Genomic DNA, 26,450 nt, shown 5'->3' with positions numbered 1-26,450 from the left:
GGGGACAAGGAGGGGACAAGGAGGGGACGGGGACAAGGAGGGGACAAGGAGGGGACGGGGACAAGGAGGGGACGGGGACAAGGAGGGGACGGGGACAAGGAGGGGACAAGGAGGGGACGGGGACAAGGAGGGGACAAGGAGGGGACAAGGAGGGGACGGGGACAAGGAGGGGACAAGGAGGGGACGGGGACAAGGAGGGGACAAGGAGGGGACGGGGACAAGGAGGGGACAAGGAGGGGACGGGCACAAGGAGGGGACGGGCACAAGGAGGGGACGGGCACAAGGAGGGGACGGGGACACGGAGGGGACGGGGACAAGGAGGGGACGGGGACAAGGAGGGGACAAGGACAAGGAGGGGACAAGGAGGGGACGGGCACAAGGAGGGGACAAGGACAAGGAGGGGACGGGCACAAGGAGGGGACGGGGACAAGGAGGGGACGGGCACAAGGAGGGGACGGGCACAAGGAGGGGACGGGGACAAGGAGGGGACGGGCACAAGGAGGGGACGGGACAAGGAGGGGACGGGCACAAGGAGGGGACGGGCACAAGGAGGGGACGGGGACAAGGAGGGGACAAGGAGGGGACGGGGACAAGGAGGGGACGGGGACAAGGAGGGGACAGAGACAAGGAGGGGACGGGGACAAGGAGGGGACAGAGACAAGGAGGGGACGGGGACAAGGAGGGGACGGGGACAAGGAGGGGACGGGACAAGGAGGGGACGGGGACAAGGAGGGGACGGGGACAAGGAGGGGACGGGGACAAGGAGGGGACGGGGACAAGGAGGGGACAGAGACAAGGAGGGGACAGAGACAAGGAGGGGACGGGACAAGGAGGGGACGGGACAAGGAGGGGACGGGGACAAGGAGGGGACAAGGAGGGGACGGGGACAAGGAGGGGACGGGGACAAGGAGGGGACGGGACAAGGAGGGGACGGGGACAAGGAGGGGACGGGACAAGGAGGGGACGGGACAAGGAGGGGACGGGGACAAGGAGGGGACGGGACAAGGAGGGGACGGGACAAGGAGGGGACGGGGACAAGGAGGGGACAAGGACAAGGAGGGGACAAGGAGGGGACGGGGACAAGGAGGGGACAGAGACAAGGAGGGGACAGAGACAAGGAGGGGACGGGACAAGGAGGGGACGGGACAAGGAGGGGACAAGGAGGGGACGGGGACAAGGAGGGGACAAGGAGGGGACGGGGACAAGGAGGGGACAGGGACAAGGAGGGGACGGGGACAAGGAGGGGACGGGGACAAGGAGGGGACAGGGACAAGGAGGAGACAGAGACAAGGAGGGGACGGGGACAAGGTGTTGGTGAGGAACTCATTAGTCACAAAAAAGGCAAAAAAAGACACGCGGACGGTTCCCCCGGTCAGGAGCGCGCGGCGCGTCTCCCGGGGCCTCGTTAGAGAGAGAGAGAGAGAGAATCGCGGCGGTCGTCGGGGGGCCGAATCGGGCAGGCGTGGGCAATGGGGCATCCCCCGGCTCGTGATAGGATGATGAATAGGCTCCGGTGCAGTGGTGGCACTGGGGGAGGGGGGCAGTGGGATAGCAGCGTTCTGGAAGGAGAGACCGGCAGCACTACTGACACACTTCACCGAGCCGGAAATCTCTCACTCTCTCTCTCTCTCACACACACACACACACACACACACACACACACACACACACACACACACACACACACACACACACACACACACACACACACACACACACACACACACACACACACACACACACACACACACACACACACACACACACACACACACACACACACACACACACACACACACACACACACACACACACACACACACACACACACACACACACACACACACACACACACACACACACACACACACACACACACACACACACACACACACACACACACACACACACACACACACACACACACACACACACACACACACACACACACACACACACACACACACACACACACACACACACACACACACACACACACACACACACACACACACACACACACACACACACACACACACACACACACACACACACACACACACACACACACACACACACACACACACACACACACACACACACACACACACACACACACACACACACACACACACACACACACACACACACACACACACACACACACACACACACACACACACACACACACACACACACACACACACACACACACACACACACACACACACACACACACACACACACACACACACACACACACACACACACACACACACACACACACACACACACACACACACACACACACACACACACACACACACACACACACACACACACACACACACACACACACACACACACACACACACACACACACACACACACACACACACACACACACACACACACACACACACACACACACACACACACACACACACACACACACACACACACACACACACACACACACACACACACACACACACACACACACACACACACACACACACACACACACACACACACACACACACACACACACACACACACACACACACACACACACACACACACACACACACACACACACACACACACACACACACACACACACACACACACACACACACACACACACACACACACACACACACACACACACACACACACACACACACACACACACACACACACACACACACACACACACACACACACACACACACACACACACACACACACACACACACACACACACACACACACACACACACACACACACACACACACACACACACACACACACACACACACACACACACACACACACACACACACACACACACACACACACACACACACACACACACACACACACACACACACACACACACACACACACACACACACACACACACACACACACACACACACACACACACACACACACACACACACACACACACACACACACACACACACACACACACACACGGTGCCGATGGAGATCCAAGGACAAGCTGGGGGCCGTACCTCTAAATAGTCAGGGGGCCCCTGGTCGGGAATTGGAATTAGATCAAGGAAACCTCCAGCCCCCCCCCCCCCCCCCCTTCTTCCTCCCACTAAGTAAGTACAAGTATAAGTATATCAATAAATGCGCATGTTGATGAATTTATGACTGTGTGCCATTATTACTATCAAATGTAATAATTGTGGAATATTACTATAATGATGCACTGTAATTTTTAAGAGCACTGCTCTGTTGCAATTCAAAATTGAACTATTTTATTATCCCTGTTCTATGTTAAATACCCTGTTGTATGTGTCCGTTCCATTTTTATAATTTTTAGACTATTTTTAAACCTTCATATTACTGAATGAAACTGTAAACAGAGAACCTATTGGGATGCTAGATCCTAATGTGAAACACTGTGATTTACCTTACCTTGCTCATGCTCGCTTATGCCTGTATTTTTTTTACTGTTGTGAAGCACTTTGAACTGCAACTTATGTATGAAAAGTGCTATACAAATAAAGTTATTATTATTATTATTATTATTATTATTATTATTATTATTATTATTATTATTATTATTATTATTATTATTATTATTATTATTATTATTATTATTATTATTATTAAGTAGGCTCGGGTTCAAGATGGATACCCGCTACCGAGATAAATGCGGGAGCACCACCCAGCAGTCGGACCTCACCTCCTGGAGACAATGCGACGTATCTACTGTACGCATTGCCACGTGTTCGAAGACCGTACCTCATTTTTTTAAAGTTAGCATTTAGCATTTTTTTTTATTTTCTTTTTCCTGTTTCTGATTTTTCTCTGATTTTCTCCCCGTCCCAATTAGTCGTTGTGCCAATTCCCCCCCCCCCCCCCCCCACCCCCCACCCTCCCCTACCTGGCGCTGTATGCATGTTCTCCTACAAGTCGGTACAAGGGCATCCCGAGTCGATCACACGCTTCCCCCGAGACGTGCGCCGACGGACAGCCAGTGACGTCTTTTCACTTGGCAGCGAGGGCTCTCATTGGTGAAGTGTAACGCGTGGGAGGGCACGCTATCTCCACCAAGTCCTTCCCCGCTGAGCAAGCGCCGAGACCTGACCTGTAGGCGTCGCTGTCCACAATGCCAGATTCCCACCCGCCAGCTTTCCCCACCCCCTAATACTGCCAATTGTATTAGTGTGAACGGCCAGCCAAGCTGGTGACAACGCCGGGAGCTGGATTCGAACACGCGAATCCAGCATCTCCGGCGTTGGTGACGAACGCAATCTCCGCTACGCCACCTGACCGCCCTCAGCATTTCGCATTTTAAAAGGTTTGCCTTTTGTACTTCATTGTTTGCATTTGTACTTCAGGTTGTACTTTAGTTTGTATATTGTATATTTTGTAGGGCTGACCTCGACTAGTCGAATAGTCGACTAATCGATCGAAAATATATATCTTTTTTGGGGATCATTCTTTCCAACAGCAAAGAGGCCTAGAAGCGTGGCTAACGCTAATGGCACGTATACCAGAGAGGCTAACTGCCTAAGGAAACGGGCACAGAGGCACTGAAAGAGGATTTCACCCATCTAATGAACACACTAGACTAGACAAATATCAAGATGTATCCATCAGTGGACCAATTGCATGCTTTCGCAGAGGACAAGAAGCCTTCAGTCGACTCCTTCAGACGTTAAGCACCCCCACACAGCCCAAATGGAATGATCCAAATTATTATAATTTTTGTATTAAAAAATTACACTTACTACTGGTATTACTACCAGTCGACTATCTGCAAATGTTGGTCAATCAAAGTCGACTATACAAGTCCTTAGTCGGGGACAGGCCTAATATTTTGTATAGTGTTTTGGTCTTTATTCTTTTTACTTTTTTTTTTTACTGTATGAGGCACAATCTCAGGGGCTCATACAGAATAATAATAATAATAATTTAGGACCTGCTCAAAGGTCATCAATCGGCACACATGCGATGCATGCATGCAATTCGTATCTGCGATTAACCCATCCCGTTGTCCTTCCCCCCCAAGGGCAGCCGGGAGCAGACAGGCGTCAACATGAGCCGCGCCAGGGGACCAATCCAAGTGCTCCTGTCCGTCTTCGTCACAGCGTTAGCGATCTGTTGTTGTGCATGTTTTTCCATTGGGTTTATCTTATTGGGGGGAAACCCTTGCGAGCACGAGGAGAACATGCAAACTCCACACAGAAAGGCCTGGGAGATACCCCACCTGGGTACCTGGCATCATGGAAACCTGGTCCCCAAGCGGGAATCGAACCCTGGACCTTCTTGCTGTGAGGCGACAATGTTAACCACTACACCACCGTGCCGCCAAGCATTTCACTGTAATGTACATGTACATGTACCTTATATGTGACAAATATAACAAAACTTGAAACTTGAAACCTGAGGACATTCTATTGACTTACATTTATTCCCCCGCCCCTTACACTACAGGCCTAACCGTAATCGTGCCCACGGGGACACACCTTACACTACAGGCCTAACAGTAATCGTGCCCACGGGGACACACCTTACACTACAGGCCTAACCGTAATCGTGCCCACGGGGACACACCTTACACTACAGGCCTAACCGTAATCGTGCCCACGGGGACACACCTTACACTACAGGCCTAACCGTAATCGTGCCCACGGGGACACACCTTACACTACAGGCCTAACCGTAATCGTGCCCACGGGGACACACCTTACACTACAGGCCTAACCGTAATCGTGCCCACGGGGACACAATAATTTCCCTACAAGAACAGGAAAACCAGGACACACAAATAAAATCACTCCCCATAGGCCTATGTTTTATGTTTTTTGTGGCTCGGTTGGCATAGTTTACAGCATGCTGATTTTAATATATTTAAATAATGTGCTTTTTAGAAAATGAAACTGGGAGCAGAAGTGAGACGGAGAATGGACCTGTCTCAAAACCCTGCCCCTTTTCTTGATCCTCCAATCACAACTGTCGCTTACCTCGGACAAACTTGGTTTGTCCGAGGTAAGCGACAGTTGTGATTGGAGGATCAAGAAAAGGGGCAGGGTTTTGAGACAGGTCCATTGTGTCATTTTCCGGAAGACCAGTGACTCAATCTATTTAACGGGCGGCCAATGCTTTCTTCTAGATCAGATTCCGGGGTTTTGTCTACTTTTAAGAGCTTCTCCGTAGCATTGAAGGGGTGTACCACCTGTTTTATGAATTCACATAAGGTTGTTCCTGTGCCAGTCAATATGTGTGATGCAGTGTTGTAGTACTCGAGTCTTGGACTGATTTTCAGGACTTGTGACTCGACGTGGACTTGAGCACTGATGACTCGGACTTGGACTCGAGCATTGACTGCATTCCGACTCGGAAGGTGTAGACGAGGACTCAGACTTGTTAATTATTATTATTATTTTTTACTAGGCCCTAATCATTTGGCATAAGATATTGATGGCTAGTGCATTTGTTTGACTACTGTGTCACAAACTCCCTATACCTTAACACTTTCAGTGCCACGGACAACATACCTCGTTTTATTAGGCCCCCCACTGAGTGCCCACGAAGACAAATATCGTTTTATTGTTTTATTAGCGATCTGAAATCATATTTCATCAACCGAGTCTCCCGTTGGTACACCAGCCCCTACAGGAGCTCAGAATGGAAAAAAGCGCCCCCTATCGTCTATCCCTGTGTAACTGCAGGTCAGTCGCTTAGACTGACCTGGGATCTGTAGATATGTAGGGGCGGAGCCAGCTGGTTCCTTGTGCTGGCAAGCTGTCTGCTCAAGAGGGATCTGCTCGCGGCACGGGAATCAGCCTGGAATATATATTTACAGCAGCCAATACTCAATCAATAAGCGTGATCGATATTTGGAATGGCGATCAGGAATTGGAATGATCTTTTTGGAGAACATCTGATCTGAGGTAAGGAATCTATTTTACCAGTCTTGGGATAATCAGAGTTGTATTCGCTGAGATCTCAGCGTTTGCCCTATGTGTGATGTGTCTGTTTGTGCGCGATCGCTGATGAGGAAATAAGAGAATCGATTTTTCAGCTCGCGTCTCTAGCGTGCATACGTACACATATACTATCGATAATCTAGCGTTTATTTGAAAACGATTCATAAATAGGCCTAAAAATTACACCGTTTTTGTGTATTCTAGAATATTCCAGTAAATGTCTTTTATCACAGAATATTTATATTTTCCTTGAAAACGAGGGCTTTTAAAAGGAAAATGAACCGATAAAAAAACAATCCGCTTCGACAATGTTGACTGGAAAACTAGTCATTGATAAGCGACGGGCAGATTAGACACATAGCCATAATTTAAAACATAGATTAGGCGTTTTTAGCGCTAACATTGAAGTGGATGGTGGGCATTCAATGGGTAAATCAAGGTTAAGCAAGGGCTCTGAAAGTGTTAATATTCAGTTATTTATATAATGTATCTATACCTCCCATCCCTATTATTTGTTATTGTTATTATGGTATGCTTCTAATCGTTTAGGGTGCTCCCTGCTGCAGGAGTGAACCATACAGGTCAAAGGGTACTTTCCCTTTACTTTATAACACATCACTGTGCCTCACTGCATCACTGAGCACAGGGTGACAGCACACTCAAATCTTTCTGGACCTTTACTTTTAAATAGACACTCTACAATTGTACACTTTTTACACTCTATATTTCTGTATATTTTAACTGTATATTTTATATTTTTGAATGTATATCCCGGACCGTATTTTATTCGTATTCTTATTTTTATTCTTATTCGTGACTTTTGTTTTTGAATATCTAAATGTTTACTGTGAGCAATCTGTAGTGCCGAATTTCCCTCGGGATAAATAATGTATTTCTATTCTATTCTATTCTATTCTATTCTATTCTATTCTATTCTATTCTATTCTATTCTATTCCAATTTACCAGTGATGTTGATGATAGGTCCTTTCTCTGCACAATCCATGCTGTTCTTCATACTGGACACCCGCAAATCCAAACTAATGCAAAGTCAATGGGGCCACGCTCCAGTCTGTGCAGGCCCTGAGATCAATGCTGAAAACCTACACAGTGCACCCAAAGTGGGTGTTTAGCATCGACTTCAGGGCTTGTACAGACTGGAGCGTGGTCCCATTGACTTTGCATTCGTTTATTATGGCTATATTCAGTATGAAGAACAGCATGGAGTGTGCGGAGACTTTACCAATTGACGTCATCATCATGCAAATGTTTTCTTCAAACTAAACAAGTAATGGTGGGGGGGTTCAGATTAAGTGAATTCAAAAGTTGATTGTTTCCTTTTGAAATGGAATAATTTAAGATAAATTCAAGTTTGTTTATTATTTGTCACAACAAAATACAGAATACTTTATGGTGAAATGCTTGTTTCTGTATGAGCCCCTGAGAGTGTGCTACATACGGGAATGTTCAGTCAATATACATATATATAATATACAATACAGAGTAAAATGAGTAACAGTGAGGTACAGTACAATGCAGAGATTAGATGAGGTACAAGACTTAGGGTAGGGTGCAAATGAGGTATGAATGTAGTGCAAATCTCTTAATAATAATAGATCAATATAAAGTGTGTTAAAGTGTCTAAAGTGAGTGGTAAGGTGAGTGTTTGTTTAAAGTGAGTGTGTACATGTGGATGTGTGTGCAGTGAGTGTAGATGATGGGTTGTTATTGTTACATAGTGTCATTGTCGTTGAGCATCCTGATGGCCTGGGGATAGAAGCCCCTTCTGTACTGGCCATGAGACTCCGGTAGCATTTGCCTGACCGCAGCAGTTCAAAGAGATGAGATAAGATGTTCCTTTAGTGATCCCCTGGGGGAAATGTGCACGTCATAGCAGCACGGGGGGGGGGGTACAGGTATGGGCAGGGTAATAGAAGAAAGACATAAATATAGGCAACAGTGTAAACAATCTAATCTAATGAATATGAGAATATGAAAAAGTAACAGTGTAATCAAAAGGAGCAGATGAGCGTCTGTATGCCCTACCGGTCATCTTATACGTTACAATAAATATGGGCAATAAAGAATTAGAATCTGGATATATACTATGAGTAAAGTAAACGGTATACACAGAGGTGTAGTATACACAAGGTACTCTAACTGGCATGACATATATATACGTTATAGGTTGTAGTCTGTGCAGGTTTGATGGTAATGAGCAGGGGTGGCCAACCTTTTTTGATCCAAGATCTACTTTTTTATTTACCACCTAGCCCGAGAGCTACCAGCCAAAATTGTATATTGTAAGCCGTCATTTGAGGCTTTATAAAAGCAGCATAATGAACACAAATCTGTCAGTGCCGAGTCCGACCTCATCTTAAATAACAAACAGCATTGATTGTTGTAGTTAACAAGGAGAGGAAGAGTTGATTTAGAAAAAAAAAAAAAAAAAAAAAAAGAAATTAATAATCGAATTTTATTAATCAAGATCTACTTGAAATCAGCCCGCGATCTACCTGTCGATCGCGATCGACTGGTTGGGCACCACTGGTAATGAGTATCAAGTTCCCTACAATGGACCTAGTGATAATAAAACACAGTATAACTGTAATCCACAGCAGTGGTTCCCAAAGTGGGGGTCGCGACCCCTTTAAGCAGACCCCCTGCTTAAAAAGTGGCCTGACTGGGGCTACACTTCCTGGCCTGAATGATTTTCCCAGTCCGGCCCTGGTTAAAAGCCTCCAATGCTTATTAGTGCGTGTGTGTTTGAAGTACATTTGCATGTTTCAACCAAACATAAAATATATATATATATATATTTATATGTTTTTTTTTACTTTAAACTTAAAAAAAAATATTTGTATCATCCCTATAATTGTGGGGGTCGCGGCTCTCTGACACCATTATTTCGGGGGTCGCGGCCTGAAAACCTTGGGAACCCCTGCTCTACAGGACGTGGGTAAGCGGTGACTTGCCACGCCCCACCGTGAGCCTCACTGTACCTGCAGTGCTGGTGAAGACCTCGCCCTGCGTCGTGCCCTCTGTGATGATGGCGGTGGCGTCGCCCATGGGTGCCCTGTCAAAGGTCAAGGTCCCGGACGTGGTGATTTGGCCCGACGGGGACACGGTAACTGTCGGGAGGCGGGGGAGGGGCAAGGACAAAGCGGTCTCAGTAATGTGCTGCAGACAAATCTCATTATGTCAATGAATCTCAAATTATATTATTCTCAAATTTAAAGTTGATGAATTGGCAATTAACTGAATCCACAGATTGCACATTTCTAGGGATGTTCGATATTGGCCTTTTTACCGATATCCGATATACCGATATTGTCCAACTCTTCATTTCCGATACCGATATCAATCGATACCTATGCAGGGTCGTCGTCGTCGCCCCCCCCCCCCCCCCCCCCCCCAAACGGAATAATTTCTGGTAATTAACATTACATATCTCTTTTTGTGGAATTAACACAACATTATGCATACTTTTGACAATACATAAAATAAGAATTTGTTCTTACTTGCTTGCCTGGGTAAATAAAGGTTAAATAAAAGTAATTTTTTTTTATTTTAATCAAATTATACATATTTGAAAACCGATACCGATCATTTCCAATATTACGTTTTAATGCCAATATCGTCCGATAATATTGGTAGGCCGATAATATCGGACATCCCTACTAATTTCCAATGAAGAAGAGGCTATATCTGTAATTGTGGACGCAGGTTGAAGAGACGCCAGTGTCTGTACTGTATAACGGTTAGAGCATTCTGAATGTCACAGACAAGTCAGAGACAAACAGGGCCGTTAGGATATATTTTGACGAAGGCTTAATCTGTCTCGTGGGCTGCGAGTGGAAGTCATTGCCAGTGGAAGAGGGCATTTAGACAGAAAGTAAAACGAACCTGAAGGCTAGTACTTCACAATGTCCTCCACTTAGAAGGGCGCGCTGGGCTTAAAAGAAAAACTTTTTCATACAGATTTTCCTAAGTATCAGCACATCGCCAAGTGGAGCCGCAAGTCACCGAACGGAACCGTCTCTCCCCGCCAGAATGACAAAATGCCAACAAATCCAAACATAAAGGCCCGGCTATATCCACCACAGGTCACAAAGAAAGACGTTACCCCGACTCAAGGTTGTCTTTTTGACGAGAGGGTGAAAAGGCAGATAAAAACAGGGCAAAAGAAAGGGGAACAACAGAACAGAAGACTGAACTTGCTGAATGGGGCACTGGCGAGCTTCAATCCCTCTCTCTAACTAGTTCACCCTTTAACAGAGACCCTTCCTCTGACCCAGTGCGGTGAGTGGCGGTGCTTTATATTCTACCACCCACCGGCCTCCCGCTAGGGGCGGCTGAGTTGACGGCTAACTGTTGCAACACCACCCACGGTGCCATTTTGACGAGGTAATTGCGGGGTGACAAGGTGACCTTTTGTCGCTTTGACGTCGTCCGTAGCCTTCCGTCTCTCCGTCAGCCAAAGTCCTCTTATTATTACAGCACACCTATTTAGAACCTTTTCCCTGCTAGGAGAGGGGCGGGCGGCGGGGGGCTCAGGGAGGGTGGCTCTGCTGCGGTGGCCTGGACAGCTGGAGCGATGAAGGGCGAGTGCGTTGCTCAAAACGGATTACATAGCCTGACCGCGTCGCTCGCAACCTACACACGTTTCCTTTCCCCCACACAGCCAGGTGGGTCCAGCAGCACGGTTGGTTTGGTAGTTGTGCTTTTGAAAAAGGGGTCACGTAGGAAGTGTGCTGCAAGCCCAACACGTCAGCTATTCTTGGTCTAAGCTGTGCACCAGCGACATTAATAATAAAACTAGGGCTGTCAGTTTATCGCGTTAATTAGATTAATTAATTACACAGCAAATTATCGCGTTATGAAAATTAACTCAAAATGTATTACATATATTTTTTTTTACATTTTTTATCTCATTCATTCCATAAGAATGTAGAATACATACACATTTACAGTATCTGATTCTAGGGACATCTATGGATCTCAGGGAATGTATTCCCAGTGTCAGAAATACTGTCTGTTACTAGGCTTGAGTAAATTGTAATGAACCAAATGAGAATATCAATAAAAAAATTTGTATCTTTGACTGTGAATAACACTATGCAAAAATTTACCAGACCAGACAAATCTAAGCAAATGAATAAATGAAAGATGATTAAACAGAAGGTTTTGTAGATACAGTACTGAATTCTGCCATCCGGACACATGCTATTTGAAATATGATTATAGAATATAGAATATCAGGCTAAAATGGTTATGCGATTAAAATGCGATTAATTAGATTAATTAATTACAAATCCTGTAATTAATTACCGGTAGATTAATTATTTTAATCGCCTAACAGCACTAATTAAAACACAAGATACTTGTGCTCTAAGGATAAGCACTCAATGAGGAAACCCATTGGTTTGGTAGGTTTCGACCATGTGCCTGAGATAATGATTCAACGTGTGGCTGGACCCTCTGGCGTACGCCGTCCTTCCCCTCGACGGAGGACCCTGCTACTGTCAATGTTGGGTACACTTTTCAGGAACATCCTCACGTTCAGATTGCCGCCAATGTCTTTTTTTTAAGTTATACATTGGGTTTTGAACGGGTTTCACAAGCCATTTGTAGCCCAGAGCTGCAAGATTCTCTTTGACGTAACTTACAGGTGGCCCCAGGCGCCAGGGTGATGTTCTTGGTGGTGGGTGGCAGGTCTTTCTTCTCCGGCGTGACGGGCAGCTCGCTGTCCTTCTTACGTCTCTTGTACGGCACAAACAGTCTCACCGGGCCGGTCTACCATGAAAAAAGAACCGTGCCATGGTTGGTGATGTGGTACAATTGTATTTGGAATATGGAAAATAGGCTACGTCTAAAAAAAAAAAACATTATTTTATAAGTTTCACAGGCATTGTGGAGCTATCATTTCTACATCTCTTCCATCTCTTACATCTCTTACATCTCTTTCTACATCTTTATCCTACAGGGATAAAGTTGAACTTCAGTTTGAACAGGCTGACTCTAGAGGCATGTGGCAGGGCCTCAGAACAATGACAGACTACAAAGGCACCCCCCTCAAACTGAACAGTGACATCTCCTTAGCAAATGATCTCAATTCCTTCTATGCGAGGTTTGAGGCTGTGAATAACAACACCAGCCTACAAACCACGGCAATGGGGGGGGGGGGGTCTGCTGATGGAGACTCAGTGTTCAGGGTAACAGAGCATGAGGTGAGACGGATCTTTAAAAAAGTGAATATCAGGAAGGCAGCAGGACCGGACGGCATCCCCGGCCGCGTCCTAAAAGTCTGTGCCGACCAACTGGCCCCGGTATTCACTGACATCTTCAACCTGTCCTTGGAACAGGCTGTCATCCCCACCTGTCTGAAGAAGTCCACCATCATCCCTGTACCCAAAAAATCTACGCCCGCTTGCCTCAACGACTACCGCCCTGTAGCCCTCACCTCCATAGCCATGAAGTGCTTTGAGAAGCTAGTGAAGGGCTACATCTGTTCCTCCCTCCCCATCAACCTGGACCCTCTGCAATTTGCATATCGCCCCAACAGGTCCACGGAGGACGCCATAGCCCATGTGCTGCACACAGCAGCATCACACCTGGACAAGAGGCAGGGGAACTATGTGAGAATGCTGTTCATCGACTACAGCTCAGCATTCAATACCATAGTCCCCTCCAAACTCATAGCCAAGCTCAGGGACCTGGGCTTGAACTATGACCTCTGCCAGTGGGTCTTGGACTTCCTGACGGGCAGACCCCAGGTGGTAAGAGCCGGCAACTGCACCTCCTCATCCATCACGCTCAACATAGGGGCCCCCCAGGGCTGTGTTCTGAGCCCCCTCCTCTACTCCCTGTACACACATGACTGCGTAGCACAGCGGAACAACAACACCATCATCAAATTTGCTGATGACACAGTAGTGGTGGGCCTGATCTCTGCCAACAACGAAAGGGCCTACCTGGAAGAGGTAGAGAACCTGTCACAGTGGTGTCAGGAGAACTGCCTCTCCCTGAACGTCAGCAAAACAAAAGAGATGATTGTGGACTTCAGGAGGTCGGGGGTCAAGGACTACAGCCCCCTCAGCATCGACGGGGCACCGGTTGAGAGAGTGAACAGTTTCAAGTACCTCGGAGCCCACATATCCGAGGACTTGACATGGACCACACACATTGACAGTGTTGTGAAGAAGGCACGACAACGCCTCTACTTCCTCAGGCGCCTGAGGAAGTTCCAAGTCAGTCAGAAGATCCTTAGGAACTTCTACTCATGTACAATAGAGAGCATCCTGACCGGCAACATCACCTCCTGGTTTGGGAATAGCACTGCACAAGACCGTAGCAGACTACAAAGAGTGACACGTTCAGCCGAACGCACAATTGGAGGGGGGCTTCCCACCCTCCAGAACATTTACAACAAGCGGTGCAAGGGGAAGGCTAAGAGAATTATTAAGGACTCGAGCCACCCGAACAACTGCCTCTGCTGCGGTCAGGCAAGCGATACCGGAGTCTTAAGGCGAGCACAGAAAGACTCAGAAGAAGCTTCTATCCTCAGGCCATCAGGCTGCTAAACGAACAATAATCACTATGCAACAACCATCAAATGCACACAGCACACACACCCACACGCACACACTCACTCAAACAAACAACACACTGCAGCACCCACTCTCCACACTTTAGATCACACAAACACACTTACACTTTATATTTATTGATAAAGGATTTGCACTACAACTCGTACACCTACTGTGAATTGTACCTAAATTGCACCTCGTCCCATTTCTCCATTTCTGCCTTGCACTATATAGTATTGTATATTAGTACACTGCACAGTATTGTATATTGTATGGTAACTACGTCTATTCTGCATCGAACATTGTACATATGTCTAAACTGAACACTGTGACCTCATTTTTTTTACTTCTAATTTTACTATGTTATTTTATTTCATACTTATCTTGTCTTGCACAGTCTCTGGAGCGCAACAGTAAGAAGCATTTTGTATAGAAGTATTCTGTACTTCTGTATGACAACTATTAAAGAAACTTGAAACTTGAAACTAAAGAGGACAGAGCTGCCGCCAAGGTCTCTCTCTCTCTCATATAAAAACACCTTATAAGTTGCAGCTCTCTTTAAAGAACTGGAAAAAGAAATAAGTTAACTGCAATTTCAGAAGATTGATGCCATTCATAGAACAAAACAACATTTTCCACATCTCCATCTCCATCAATAAACCAATAACACTGGCTAGACAGAATATAATAGTCAGAACTGTCTCTTTTTCTATGAAATAATTGGCAAAATATCATGATTGACTGGTTGTTTCCTCCTTTGTGGCCATGAAGTCGAGTAATAAATTAAAAATATTACCATACTGATGTTCTCCACTCCAAAAGCATCCCCATCCTTGGAACACTAGACCGAGAGAGAGAAAGCAAAAAAAACTGAGACAGTGAGAATGAATGCCTTGGCAGTAGTCCTCTAAAAGTAATAATAATAATAATAATATTTGTACAGCACTTTTCATACAGAAACAGGAGTAAGAAATACAGGCATAAGAGAGCATAAAAAAGATAGAGAGGTAGCAAGGTAAGGTAAATCACAACACAGGTTTTATTCAAATAATAAAATTATTCAAATAATAAAATAGAATAGACAGAGTAAAAAAGAAAGTGTGATAAAATAGTTCAATAAAAATATACAATAACATTTACAACAGAGCATCGCTCATAACACTTAATAGAACAACAGAGCAGTGCATCGCTCTTAACACTTTGAGTTTCTTTACAAAGTTCAGTTCTAAATTACCTTATAGAACAACAGAGCAGTGCGTCGCTCTTAACACTTTGAGTTTCTTTACAAAGTTCAGTTCTAAATTACCTTAGAGAACAACAGAGCAGTGCATCGCTCTCAACTTTAAGTTTCTTTACAAAGTTCAGTTTTAAATGACAACAGAGCAGCGCTCTTAAAATTACAGTGCATAATTACAGTGAATAAGAGGTAGTGAGATAAAATATGCATAGAACCAACTGACACATGAATTTGATAGGAAGTGTATAAAAGTAGGCAGAATAAGAATAGTGCGGGTAAAGTACAATTTGTGTCAGGATATCCCTGATGTTTCATTTACAGTGAATGCCTGAGCAAAGAGGTTTTAAGCCATCTTTTGAAGATATCTAGTGAGTTAGATCCCCTGATGTTTTTGGGTAGTTTGTTCCATAGTTTTGGGGCGTAGTTGATAAAGGCTGCATCACCGATCCACTCATAGCTTATTTTTTAATATTTTTGCTTTTCTCTTAGGAAATACCAAATTTTAAGAGTGGTCGAGAGTACCCAGATTTTCTTTTTAATTAAATAAAAAAAATAAAACCATTGGTTAATTGCCCCCAAATACGACTTTAAAAACCTGGAACTTATTGCATGAGTTCTGCTTATGAAATGGATTATATATTGCTGTTAGAACAGTTAGATGCTCTGGTCGCCCAGGCCGTGCGCATAGAACACATATTTAGAGATCGTCTAGATCTATTTGCAGAGCCAGATGAGTGGCTGCTTAGCCGTTTCAGATTTGCCAAGAGCGGTCCTTTTAGATGTATGCAATACTCTGGAGCCTCGACTCAGACACAACACACGCCGGTCAAATCCTGTGCCTCCACAGGATATATCGTTTGTTTTCCACCATATCGTTTCCGTATAATGCCAACCGATAGAAATCAATAATGCGTTTTTTGACATCGCTGGATTCCCAAATGTCATTGGTGCAGTAGACTGCGCCTACAGACGCAAGCACCCTCTCCAGATCCATATCTCAACCGTAAGTTATTTGATTTGATACTTATCTTGTCTAGCACAGTCTCTGGAGCGTAACAGTAAGAAGCATTTTGTATAAAAGTATTCTGTACTTCTGTATGACAACTATTAAAGAAACTTGAAACTTGAAACTTGAGCTATATCACTCCATTAATGTGCAGGTAATATCAGATGCAAACTGCCACATTCCCGTTGGCCAGGAGGATCACACGGCTCTTTTATACGGCAGAACAGCACAGTGAAAATACGTCTTCCATGTGGAGCTGGTGGAGATGGGTGGCTGATTGGTAAGGGATATAATGAATGAATGAAGTTTATTTTATGGTCTTGTTTACAGACAAATCAAACACACCCGTGTGGACTTGCAAAAAAAATTAAAATAGAAAATCACAAATTTATAATAATAATAATTGGAAAACATATCCAATTGAACCTTTCTAGAAACTAATATAAATATAATTGCCCTTAGGTGACCGGGTTATGCCCTCACTCCATGGCTCATGAACCCACTTGTACACCCGAGACAAGACAGGAGCGCTTGTATAACTACCAGTGGTGCAGTGCTGGGCAACCGCGGTCAAACGGCGTTTGGGCTTCGAAGTGCGCGCATCCTATTATTATGCAAAGTCTAGGTGATAAGTGCCTAGACTTTGCATAATAATAGGATACCGTTTGGCCTCCGCCCATATTACGACTGCACCCCTGATAACTACATACATGCACGCACTTGTTCCGTTGTAGAACGCACATTTGGAGTGCTGAAGGGCAGATGGCTGTGCCTTGATACCGCTGGTGGGAAACTTCTCTATGCCGTGTACAACTGCTGTTTTAAAGGCATCTGGGAAAATACCAGTTCTAAGGGAAGTGTTGATGATATCTAGCACAGGGCTTGAAACGCTATTAAACATTTGAAGAAAGCTGTAGGTACAGGATCAATGTCTGAGGTGGAGGAGTTACACTCTGAGACAGTTTTGCAGAGCTCATCTAATGTGATGCATGTGAATCTTCTCATGGTTACATTGCGCGGTTTGCTGTAATCTGCTTTATTTCCATCATGAGTCATGCTGGCCCTGATCAAGGTTATTTAGAATAGTGCAAGTTCTTCACACTTAACCGTTGAGGACTGAGGAGGAGTAGGGGCGGTGTTGAGTAATAGATTAATAGTGGAAAAAAGGATTCTGGAGTTTCCAGCATTTTCTCTAATGATTTTAGAGAAGTAGTCTTTCCTTGCTAAGCGGATGGTTCTGTTATAGGCAGTTAAAGCATCTTTGTAGATATCACAGCAGATAGTGGTTTTTGTTTTCCTCCATTTTCGCTCTGCTGCACGACATTTCCTTTTTTCTTCTTTGACCGCATTATAGGTCAACCAGGGGGAGGCTCTGGTTGTCTTCTTTTTTGTTTATAGTGGGGCGACAGCATCAGATGACAGTGCATCATTGAGATTTTCTACCATTTAATTTAGAGAGCTGTCGTGACTGTGTGGTTCATGTAGTCTGATAAGATCAATGAACTTTGATTCAGTCTTGTCGTTTAGGAGCCTCTTTTGAACTATGACTTTTCGTTTTAGTAAGGGTTATTTGAGCGCATCAAAGAATATACAGTGACGGTCGGAGAGAGGTAGTTCAGTTATTGAGAAATGTTTTATGCTTAGCCCAGTCTAATGCATTTCCATGCGGGTGAGTTGCATTTGTTATATTATGCTGTGTTAGATCAAAGCTATCCAGTAGATTTGTGGGTCTGTTTTTTTTTTTTTTTTTTTTTTGCCCTTTTTTGAGGGCACTCCATCCACCCCCCCTCTTCGGCGGACAACTTTGAGCCCGTTTTCTTATTAAAATGAATGTTCAAGTCTCCGTTTAGGATTACCTCATCGTATCTGGTAACACATAGTGAAATCAGTTCAGAGAACTCCTGTATAAATGTTGGTGAGTGTCTAGGCGGGCAGTATATTGTGACGATCATGGCTGATTTGGTTGACGATTATGGTTGATTCTCTATCATTATTGATGTAGCCGTGTCGTTATTGAGCTCTACTATGTCTCTACTAAGCAGATGCAATCTAAGTTATTTTCTTTAATCGGATCATTTACTAAAAATGTTTTATTGTTCAGTGATCTGACATTTAGGAGGGCTAATTTTATTTGTTGGACTTCTACGTCATGCGAGGAGATCTGCTTTGGCTGGACCTTGATAACTTTGATGTTAACAGCACGTGTATGCCTATTATTAGATGCTGTGTGTGTGTTTATACCTCTTACCATGCCATTGGCTGGTTAAGATTACCGGTATATTCTGAGAGATGTACTATTCATTTTTTTTTATCCACTTTTTCTCCCATTTTCTATTTTTCTCCCATCCCAATTTCGTATCATCTAATTCAACCCTCCCCTGTCTCGAACGCTGTTTCTTGCCTCCCACAAGCCGGCTGCAATGTGGACTAAGTCATACATAGCACGAGTCCCCTCCGATACTCGAGGTAACAGCAGTCGCATCTTTTCACCTGCGCAGCTCGATCTTTCAGCGTCAGGGGTCTGCGCTTTGGAGGTGCGCCGCCCCCATCGCTTCCTGATTCTACTGCGCAGGCGCACCAACGCCCGCCCGTTGTCCACAACGCCCGATCCCCACCCATCAGTTTCCCACCCCCTAATACTGCCAATGTGTATTAGTACGGACGACCAGCTAAACTGAAAGCAATATGGAGCGCTGGGCTCGAACAGGCGAACCCAGCGTCTCCAGTATTCGTGGTGAGCGCCTTGCCCACTGCACCACGTAGCCGCCCTAGATGTACTATTCATTTAATAATTTTTTCAGTGTTAGCAGGGTGTTCATCTCCTCTAGTGCATGATGGGCTGATTTGATTAGCTCTTTCGGGGACATTTGATTTGTATGAGACAGGGGTTAGAGTGCCCTGTGTTGTACCTCGCGATAGCGGTGAGTGTGTGTCCTTAGAGTGTGCGTTGGATGTCCTTAGAGGTCACCAAGGTAGTGACGCACCGATGTGAAAATTGTGGCCGATACCGATAACCGATATTAATATTGCTGTTCTGGCCGGTACCGATATTTACCGATGTCGATATCTCTGTATAGAAAACACTTTTTTATGATAATCAAATAACGAGCTATTTTCCAAAACGTTTTTTTTTTTTTTTTTTTTTTTTTTACTTTTGTAACTTATTTTCAGAAATGACTATTTAACAGGGCGGTCAGGTGGCGTAACGGAGATTGCGTTCGTCACCAAACCCCGGAGCGGCTAGATTCGCCTGTTCGAATCCAGCTCACAGCTCCGGGGTTGTCACCAGCTTGGCTGGCCGTTCACACTAATACAATTGGCAGTATTAGAGGGTGGGAGAAGCTGTTGTAAACAGCGACTCCTACAGTTCGGTCGGGGCGCCTGCTAAGCGCGGATAGGACTTGAGTGGGATAGTGTGATCCTTCCACACGCTACGCCCTCTCAATGAGAATCCGCACTGCCAGGTGAAAAGAAGCGGTTGATTGGCTGGACGTGTGTCGGAGGAAGCACGTGGTAGCCTCCACTCTCCCAGACCGACTGTGGGGGGTAAGTGCGCAGCGACCAGGAAGGGGATTGGGAATTGGCATAATGACTAACATTGGGATGGGAGAAAATCTGAGGAAAATGGAGGGGGAAAAAGATCAATTAAATTTTTTTTTTTTTAAATGACTATTTAACACATTCGGGGCCATTGGGATTAGACTATGAGGCCAGCTTGAGGCCAGCTTTTCATTACAAATTTTCACTGTGCGTGAGGTTGTTTGTAGAGCTAAATCTATATTTTATATTATTGCTATGTGTCCATTGTCATTGTCAATTCCCTTCAATATGCCATAAAGAAAGATTTTTTTCATCAATACGTTCCCGTTTTATAGCGTCGTGAATATGAACTATATACCGCAATGGTCTGGGGTAATTCCTGCAAAGCTAGTTATAGGGCGCTAAGCTAATAACGTTAAATCGTTTGGCGTTTCGGCCCTACACAAGCTAGAGTTAAAAATCAAAATGCATATGATCGGTATCATGTTCCACCATGAATGCATGAAAGGGGGGGGGGTGAAGTCGTTTCTGATTATTGATTACCAATAACGGCATTCGTTATTGCAACATCATACGCTGACCAGGTGGACGGATATGAGAACAAGGCCCGATCAGACTAAAATTGACGTCAAATCGCTCTTACCTGTGGCCGGTTAGATTCCAAAAAGAATTTCCCAGTTATTTGATCGCCATCTGGTAGATCGATATGTCCATTGGCTGATGCTATATTCCTTTACTGCATACTGAATTCGGCGTCGCAAAAAGTATTCCAGGCGATCTGGTGAAGCCATAGCTTTAGGCTAACAGAAAAGCTAACGCAGAGCGAAAAAAAAGTGACACCCGGTCTGCAACAGGGGAAACTGCATTCTCGAGACAGCGCCAACACCAGGATCTGGCCAGTACTGCACTTTCGGAGTCCCGATATGCCTTTTCTAGCCAAAATACAGCTCTGTGACATTGAGTAGGATATTAAAAAGGAATACAAGCTAAACCGAGTTTACCACGTATATTTATACGTGGTTGGCCAGGAATGTGTTAACACTTTAAGTGCCGGAAACGTGTTTAGGCGTCTTTCCTAGCCATGCTCAAGTTGCCTAGGACGCCGTAACTCGTCTTTGATATCAATATTTCAAAAATCTGTGATCGGAATCATATTTCCCCTCTGCAGCCTTCACACACAGTTCTGAGCTCCTCTCAATCCTCTAGCGGTTCAAGAGCGCCATCTGGTGGCCGATCGGCAGATCGCCCAACAGGAAGTCATGTGGATGAAGTGGTGATCACCCATATTACTTCCGGGCACTCGCTATAGGTCCCGGGACTCGAGCTCGACACAATACATAGCGATCCGTTGCCAATAACTCGATAAACAACATGATTTGGACGTATATACTATTATACAACCTGGAAATGGACCGGGTATTTCGACATCCCATAATGGAAAACTGTCTACCCCACGCTGATCGCCCAACGGCCCGAGGAGACTGGCGTGAGTTTTAGCGTGTAATATTACCGTGTTCGATACTAACTGATCTGATGAACATATGACCCACATTAGATGAATGGTATAACGCTGCCCACGGAATTATAAACGCCCCCTCGCCCATCCAGTCAACATCAGATGACGTGTAGTAACTTCCAGAAGTACGTCCAGTTGGAATTTTTTATATCGCGCCGATTGCTATCAAACTGTATTTCATCATCAATATAATGCATTTGGGGCTATAAATCACGTTCTGGAGAAAGCTGCAGAAAGAGATGAAAACATACTTATACCTTAGACCATATTTTAGTATGAATATGTGAATGAAAAAGTTTAACGTTGCTACACCATGAACAATACATATAGGACCTTGAATGGGCCCTAATAATGGCAATCTAGCAATAGAATTTAAAAAGTTATAGCCCTGCAAAGAAGGGGAACTTCTCCATGTTAAATAGAGCTGGCAACGGATGGTATATCATGAATTTAGCCTTAGGCAATCAAAGTGTTAAGACCAAAACATGTAAAAAGAAAGAAAAAAAATGTATTTTTTATATATATATCGGACTATATCTTGATATCGGACCGATACCGATGTGTAAAAAAATTACCATATCGGCCGATATATCGTGCATCACTACACCAAGGCATAGCGTATGTTCGCTGCAAGCAAAAAAAGTGCCCTAGCCCACCGATGGAACAATTTACCTATCTCAAACCCTGGCCTCTTTCCACGATCCTCGGACAAACAAAGTTAGGTAACATCCGCTGCCGCGCGGTCAACTCACCAGTGCCAGGTCGTCGCAGCAGGCTGCGCACGTACAGGAGGCCGCGTGGGGGTTCAGTATCCTCTCCTTTAAAACAGAAAATAAACACCATGAATCACAGAAGCAACCAACCACATTCCACACAGACCCGGGGGGGGGAGGACAGGAGGGCCCCGTCGAGCCAGACGGACGAGAGGCCGCTCACCTGGATCAGACACTGTAGAGGCCGTCCCGCGTAGCGGATGCTTCTCTTCCAGTCCTTGCTGCTGGCGCGCCCGGCCATGCCCTCGAACTCCGTGGGAGTGTACCACTTGTTGTTGTGCTTGACGCAGCGCCCCTTTCCACCTGTGGGTAGATGACAGGAAAACGGGTCATTTCTCCCATCGGATCGATTCATCGAGCGGCACCGTCACCCCTGTCACCCCTGTCACCCTGTCTCTCACAGACCTCCTCTCCTGCCTACCAACCCTTTTTGTCCCTCATATTTGCCTCAGCCTTCCTTCCGAGTTCAACCTGTGTAGTTTTGGGGGACAGAGGCTTCTCCAGGGCAGCTCCCAAAGGCTCATGTGTGCTTTAGAATGAGGGTTTTTACTGAAGTAACTCAGTACACGTGTAACTGAACAGTTTAGCAAACAATGTACATGTTCGCAGAATGACCTTAGCCACACTAGAACTCCCTCCTCCAAGACATTAAAGACTCAAAGTCTCCCTCAATTTTCCAATGTTTGTGTTTCGCTTGTCGGTTGTTTGTCTCACTACCCTCCCGCCCCTTAGTGTAAAGCAACTTTGAGTCCTAGAAAAGCACTTTATAAATCGAATTTATTAGTATTAGGTGTGGAACTATAGAGATGTTTTATTCATAGAATGGTAAATGGTAAATGGCTGCATTTATATAGCGCATTTATCCAAAGCGCTTTACAATTTGTTCCTCACATTTTACCCATTCGATCACACATTCACACACCGACGGCGGAGGCAAACATGCAAGGTGCCAACCTGCTCATCGGGAGCAATTAGGGGTTAAGTGTCTTGCTCAAGGACACTACGACATGCTGCACGGGAAAGAGCGGGAATCGAACCGGGACCCTCCGGATTCCCAGACGACTGCTCTACCTCCTGAGCCATTAGGGCTGTCCCCGACTAATTTGGATGGTCGACTATGATTGGCAGAAATTTGCCGTTAGTCGACTATTGGTCGACCAAAAAAAAGTATATTGTAAAAAAATTTAAAAAAATTTTAAAAATTGCATTCCATTTGGGCTGTGGGGGTGCTTAATGTCTGAAGGAGTCGACGGAAGGCTTCTTGTCCTCTGCAAAAGCATGCAATTGGTCCACTGATGGATACATCTTGATATTTGTCTAGTCTAGTGTGTTCATTAGATGGGTGAAATCCTCTTTCAGTGCCTGTGTGCCTGTTTTCGTAGGCAGTTAGCCTCTGGTATGCGTGCCATTAGCGTTAGCCACGCTTCTAGGCCTCTTTTCTTTTGGAAAGAATGACATTTTTTTTTTAAATAAAATAAAATATTATAAAAAAAATATCTATTTTGTATTATTCGACTAAGAGGTTGGCTAGTCGACTACGGCTCCTTTCGACCGATTAGTCGACTAATCGACTAATAGGGGTCAGCCCTACCCCCCATAGAAAAGGGATGTGTCTTTCATTTGACCTGCCTCAAATTCCGTTCTCTTTTTCTTGATCCTCCAATCACAACTGTTGTCTCCCTCTGACAAGAAAAGCAACAGTTGTGCCTGAAGGAGGAAGAAAAGAGGGCCAAAGTGAGAGGTTGATTTCCCGTGCTCCATTGTGTGTCCCGTGCACTCAGTAGAGTGCAGACCTCCCCAGTCAGTAGAGTGCAGACCTCCCCAGTCAGTAGAGTGCAGACCCCCCCAGTCAGTAGAGTGCAGACCTCCCCAGTCAGTAGAGTGCAGACCTCCCCAGTCAGTAGAGTGCAGACCTCCCCAGTCAGTAGAGTGCAGACCTCCCCAGTCAGTAGAGTGCAGACCTCCCCAGTCAGTAGAGTGCAGACCTCCCCAGTCAGTAGAGTGCAGACCTCCACACTCAGTAGAGGGCAGACCTCCCCAGTCAGTAGAGTGCAGACCTCCCCAGTCAGTAGAGTGCAGACCTCCCCAGTCAGTAGAGTGCAGACCTCCCCAGTAGAGTGCAGACCTCCCCAGTCAGTAGAGTGCAGACCTCCCCAGTCAGTAGAGTGCAGACCTCCCCACTCAGTAGAGTGCAGACCTCCCCAGTAGAGTGCAGACCTCCCCAGTCAGTAGAGTGCAGACCTCCACACCCAGTAGAGTGCAGACCTCCACACCCAGTAGAGTGCAGACCTCCCCAGTCAGTAGAGTGCAGACCTCCCCAGTAGAGTGCAGACCTCCACACCCAGTAGAGTGCAGACCTCCCCAGTCAGTAGAGTGCAGACCTCCCCAGTAGAGTGCAGACCTCCCCAGTCAGTAGAGTGCAAACCTCCCCAGTAGAGTGCAGACCTCCCCAGTAGAGTGCAGACCTCCCCAGTAGAGTGCAGACTCCCCCAGTAGACGGCAGACCGCCCCACTCAGTAGAGTGCAGACCTCCCCCCAGTAGAGTGCAGACCTCCCCAGTAGAGTGCAGACCTCCCCCCCAGTAGAGTGCAGACCCCCCCCCCCCCAGTAGAGTGCAGACCTCCCCAGTAGAGTGCAGACCTCCACACCCAGTAGAGGGCAGACCTCCACACTCAGTAGAGTGCAGACCTCCACACTCAGTAGAGTGCAGACCTCCACACTCAGTAGAGTGCAGACCTCCACACTCAGTAGAGTGCAGACCTCCACACCCAGTAGAGTGCAGACCCCCCCCAGTAGAGGGCAGACCTCCCCACTCAGTAGAGTGCAGACCTCCACACCCAGTAGAGGGCAGACCTCCACACCCAGTAGAGTGCAGACCCCCCCCAGTAGAGGGCAGACCTCCCCACTCAGTAGAGTGCAGACCTCCACACCCAGTAGAGGGCAGACCTCCACAGTCCACACCCAGTAGAGTGCAGACCCCCCCCAGTAGAGGGCAGACCTCCCCACTCAGTAGAGTGCAGACCTCCACACCCAGTAGAGGGCAAACCTCCCCACTCAGACCATCTCCCCACCTTGCCATTACTTTCACCCTCATCATTTTACTGGGTAGAGGACAGAAACAACAGTTGCCTATATTGCCAGTCTCAACAGACCCAGGCTCTTCAGCCCCTCCTACTGTATACTGTTCCACCTGCTTCTTTAAATTAATATCCTTTTCTAACCGGGTCAAACTCACATGCATAACCAACACCGCTGCCCGAATAATTGGTCTGGGGTAACGAAAAAAAGGCCTTCTTGATATGATGTTGTCTATACTGTCTGATGAGTACAGTGCTGTAAGAAGGAATTTCCCCTTGGGGACAATAAAGTATAATACACATTAGTCTATTACAAAGTCTACTACATATTTCAAATGTCAGCATGCTGTCTGTTATTGTATGTTGTTACTATGTGCTGTTGTATATACCGTTTTGATATGATGTTGTGTGTACTGTTTTGATATTATATTGTATGTATGTACTCTTGTCTGATGAGTACAGTGCTGTGAGAAGGAATTTCTCCCTGGGGACAATAAAGTATAATACACATTAGTCTATTACAAAGTCTACTACATATTTCAAAAATGTCCGTATGATCCGACAAGCTGCTGATTTCACGTTATGAGAATAGCGCCACCATGAGTCCAATGACGTCAAACGTCACTGGGCTCCTCGCTATAGTAGGAGACAAACATATTTAGGTTTGGTGCAAATTAGACACAGCGTTCACAAGTAACACATGACTTCCTGTTTACCGTGTGTTAATCCAAATCTC

At 45.8% G+C, this 26,450-nt stretch overlaps 1 protein-coding gene across 1 annotated transcript in view; it reads right to left on the bottom strand.

Annotated features, from left to right (window-relative positions):
• The window catches only part of deaf1 (DEAF1 transcription factor), a 93,147-nt gene that overhangs the window by 54,945 nt on the left and 11,752 nt on the right, over positions 1-26,450 (bottom strand). The window contains exons 6-10 of the mRNA XM_084334447.1: positions 22,801-22,940; positions 22,617-22,682; positions 15,362-15,406; positions 12,646-12,772; positions 9,979-10,107 (exon numbers count right to left, since the gene is read on the bottom strand). Of these exons, the coding sequence (XP_084190573.1) occupies positions 9,979-10,107; positions 12,646-12,772; positions 15,362-15,406; positions 22,617-22,682; positions 22,801-22,940 (507 nt within the window). The remainder of the gene's footprint in view (positions 1-9,978; positions 10,108-12,645; positions 12,773-15,361; positions 15,407-22,616; positions 22,683-22,800; positions 22,941-26,450) is intronic.

Source organism: Notolepis coatsorum (genome assembly GCF_963971535.1).
Source record: "Notolepis coatsorum genome assembly, chromosome: 18".
In the NCBI taxonomy this organism is placed as follows: Eukaryota; Metazoa; Chordata; class Actinopteri; order Aulopiformes; family Paralepididae; genus Notolepis; species Notolepis coatsorum.
Note: the sequence above shows the minus strand (reverse complement) of the source record. Positions and strands in the feature narration are given on the sequence as shown.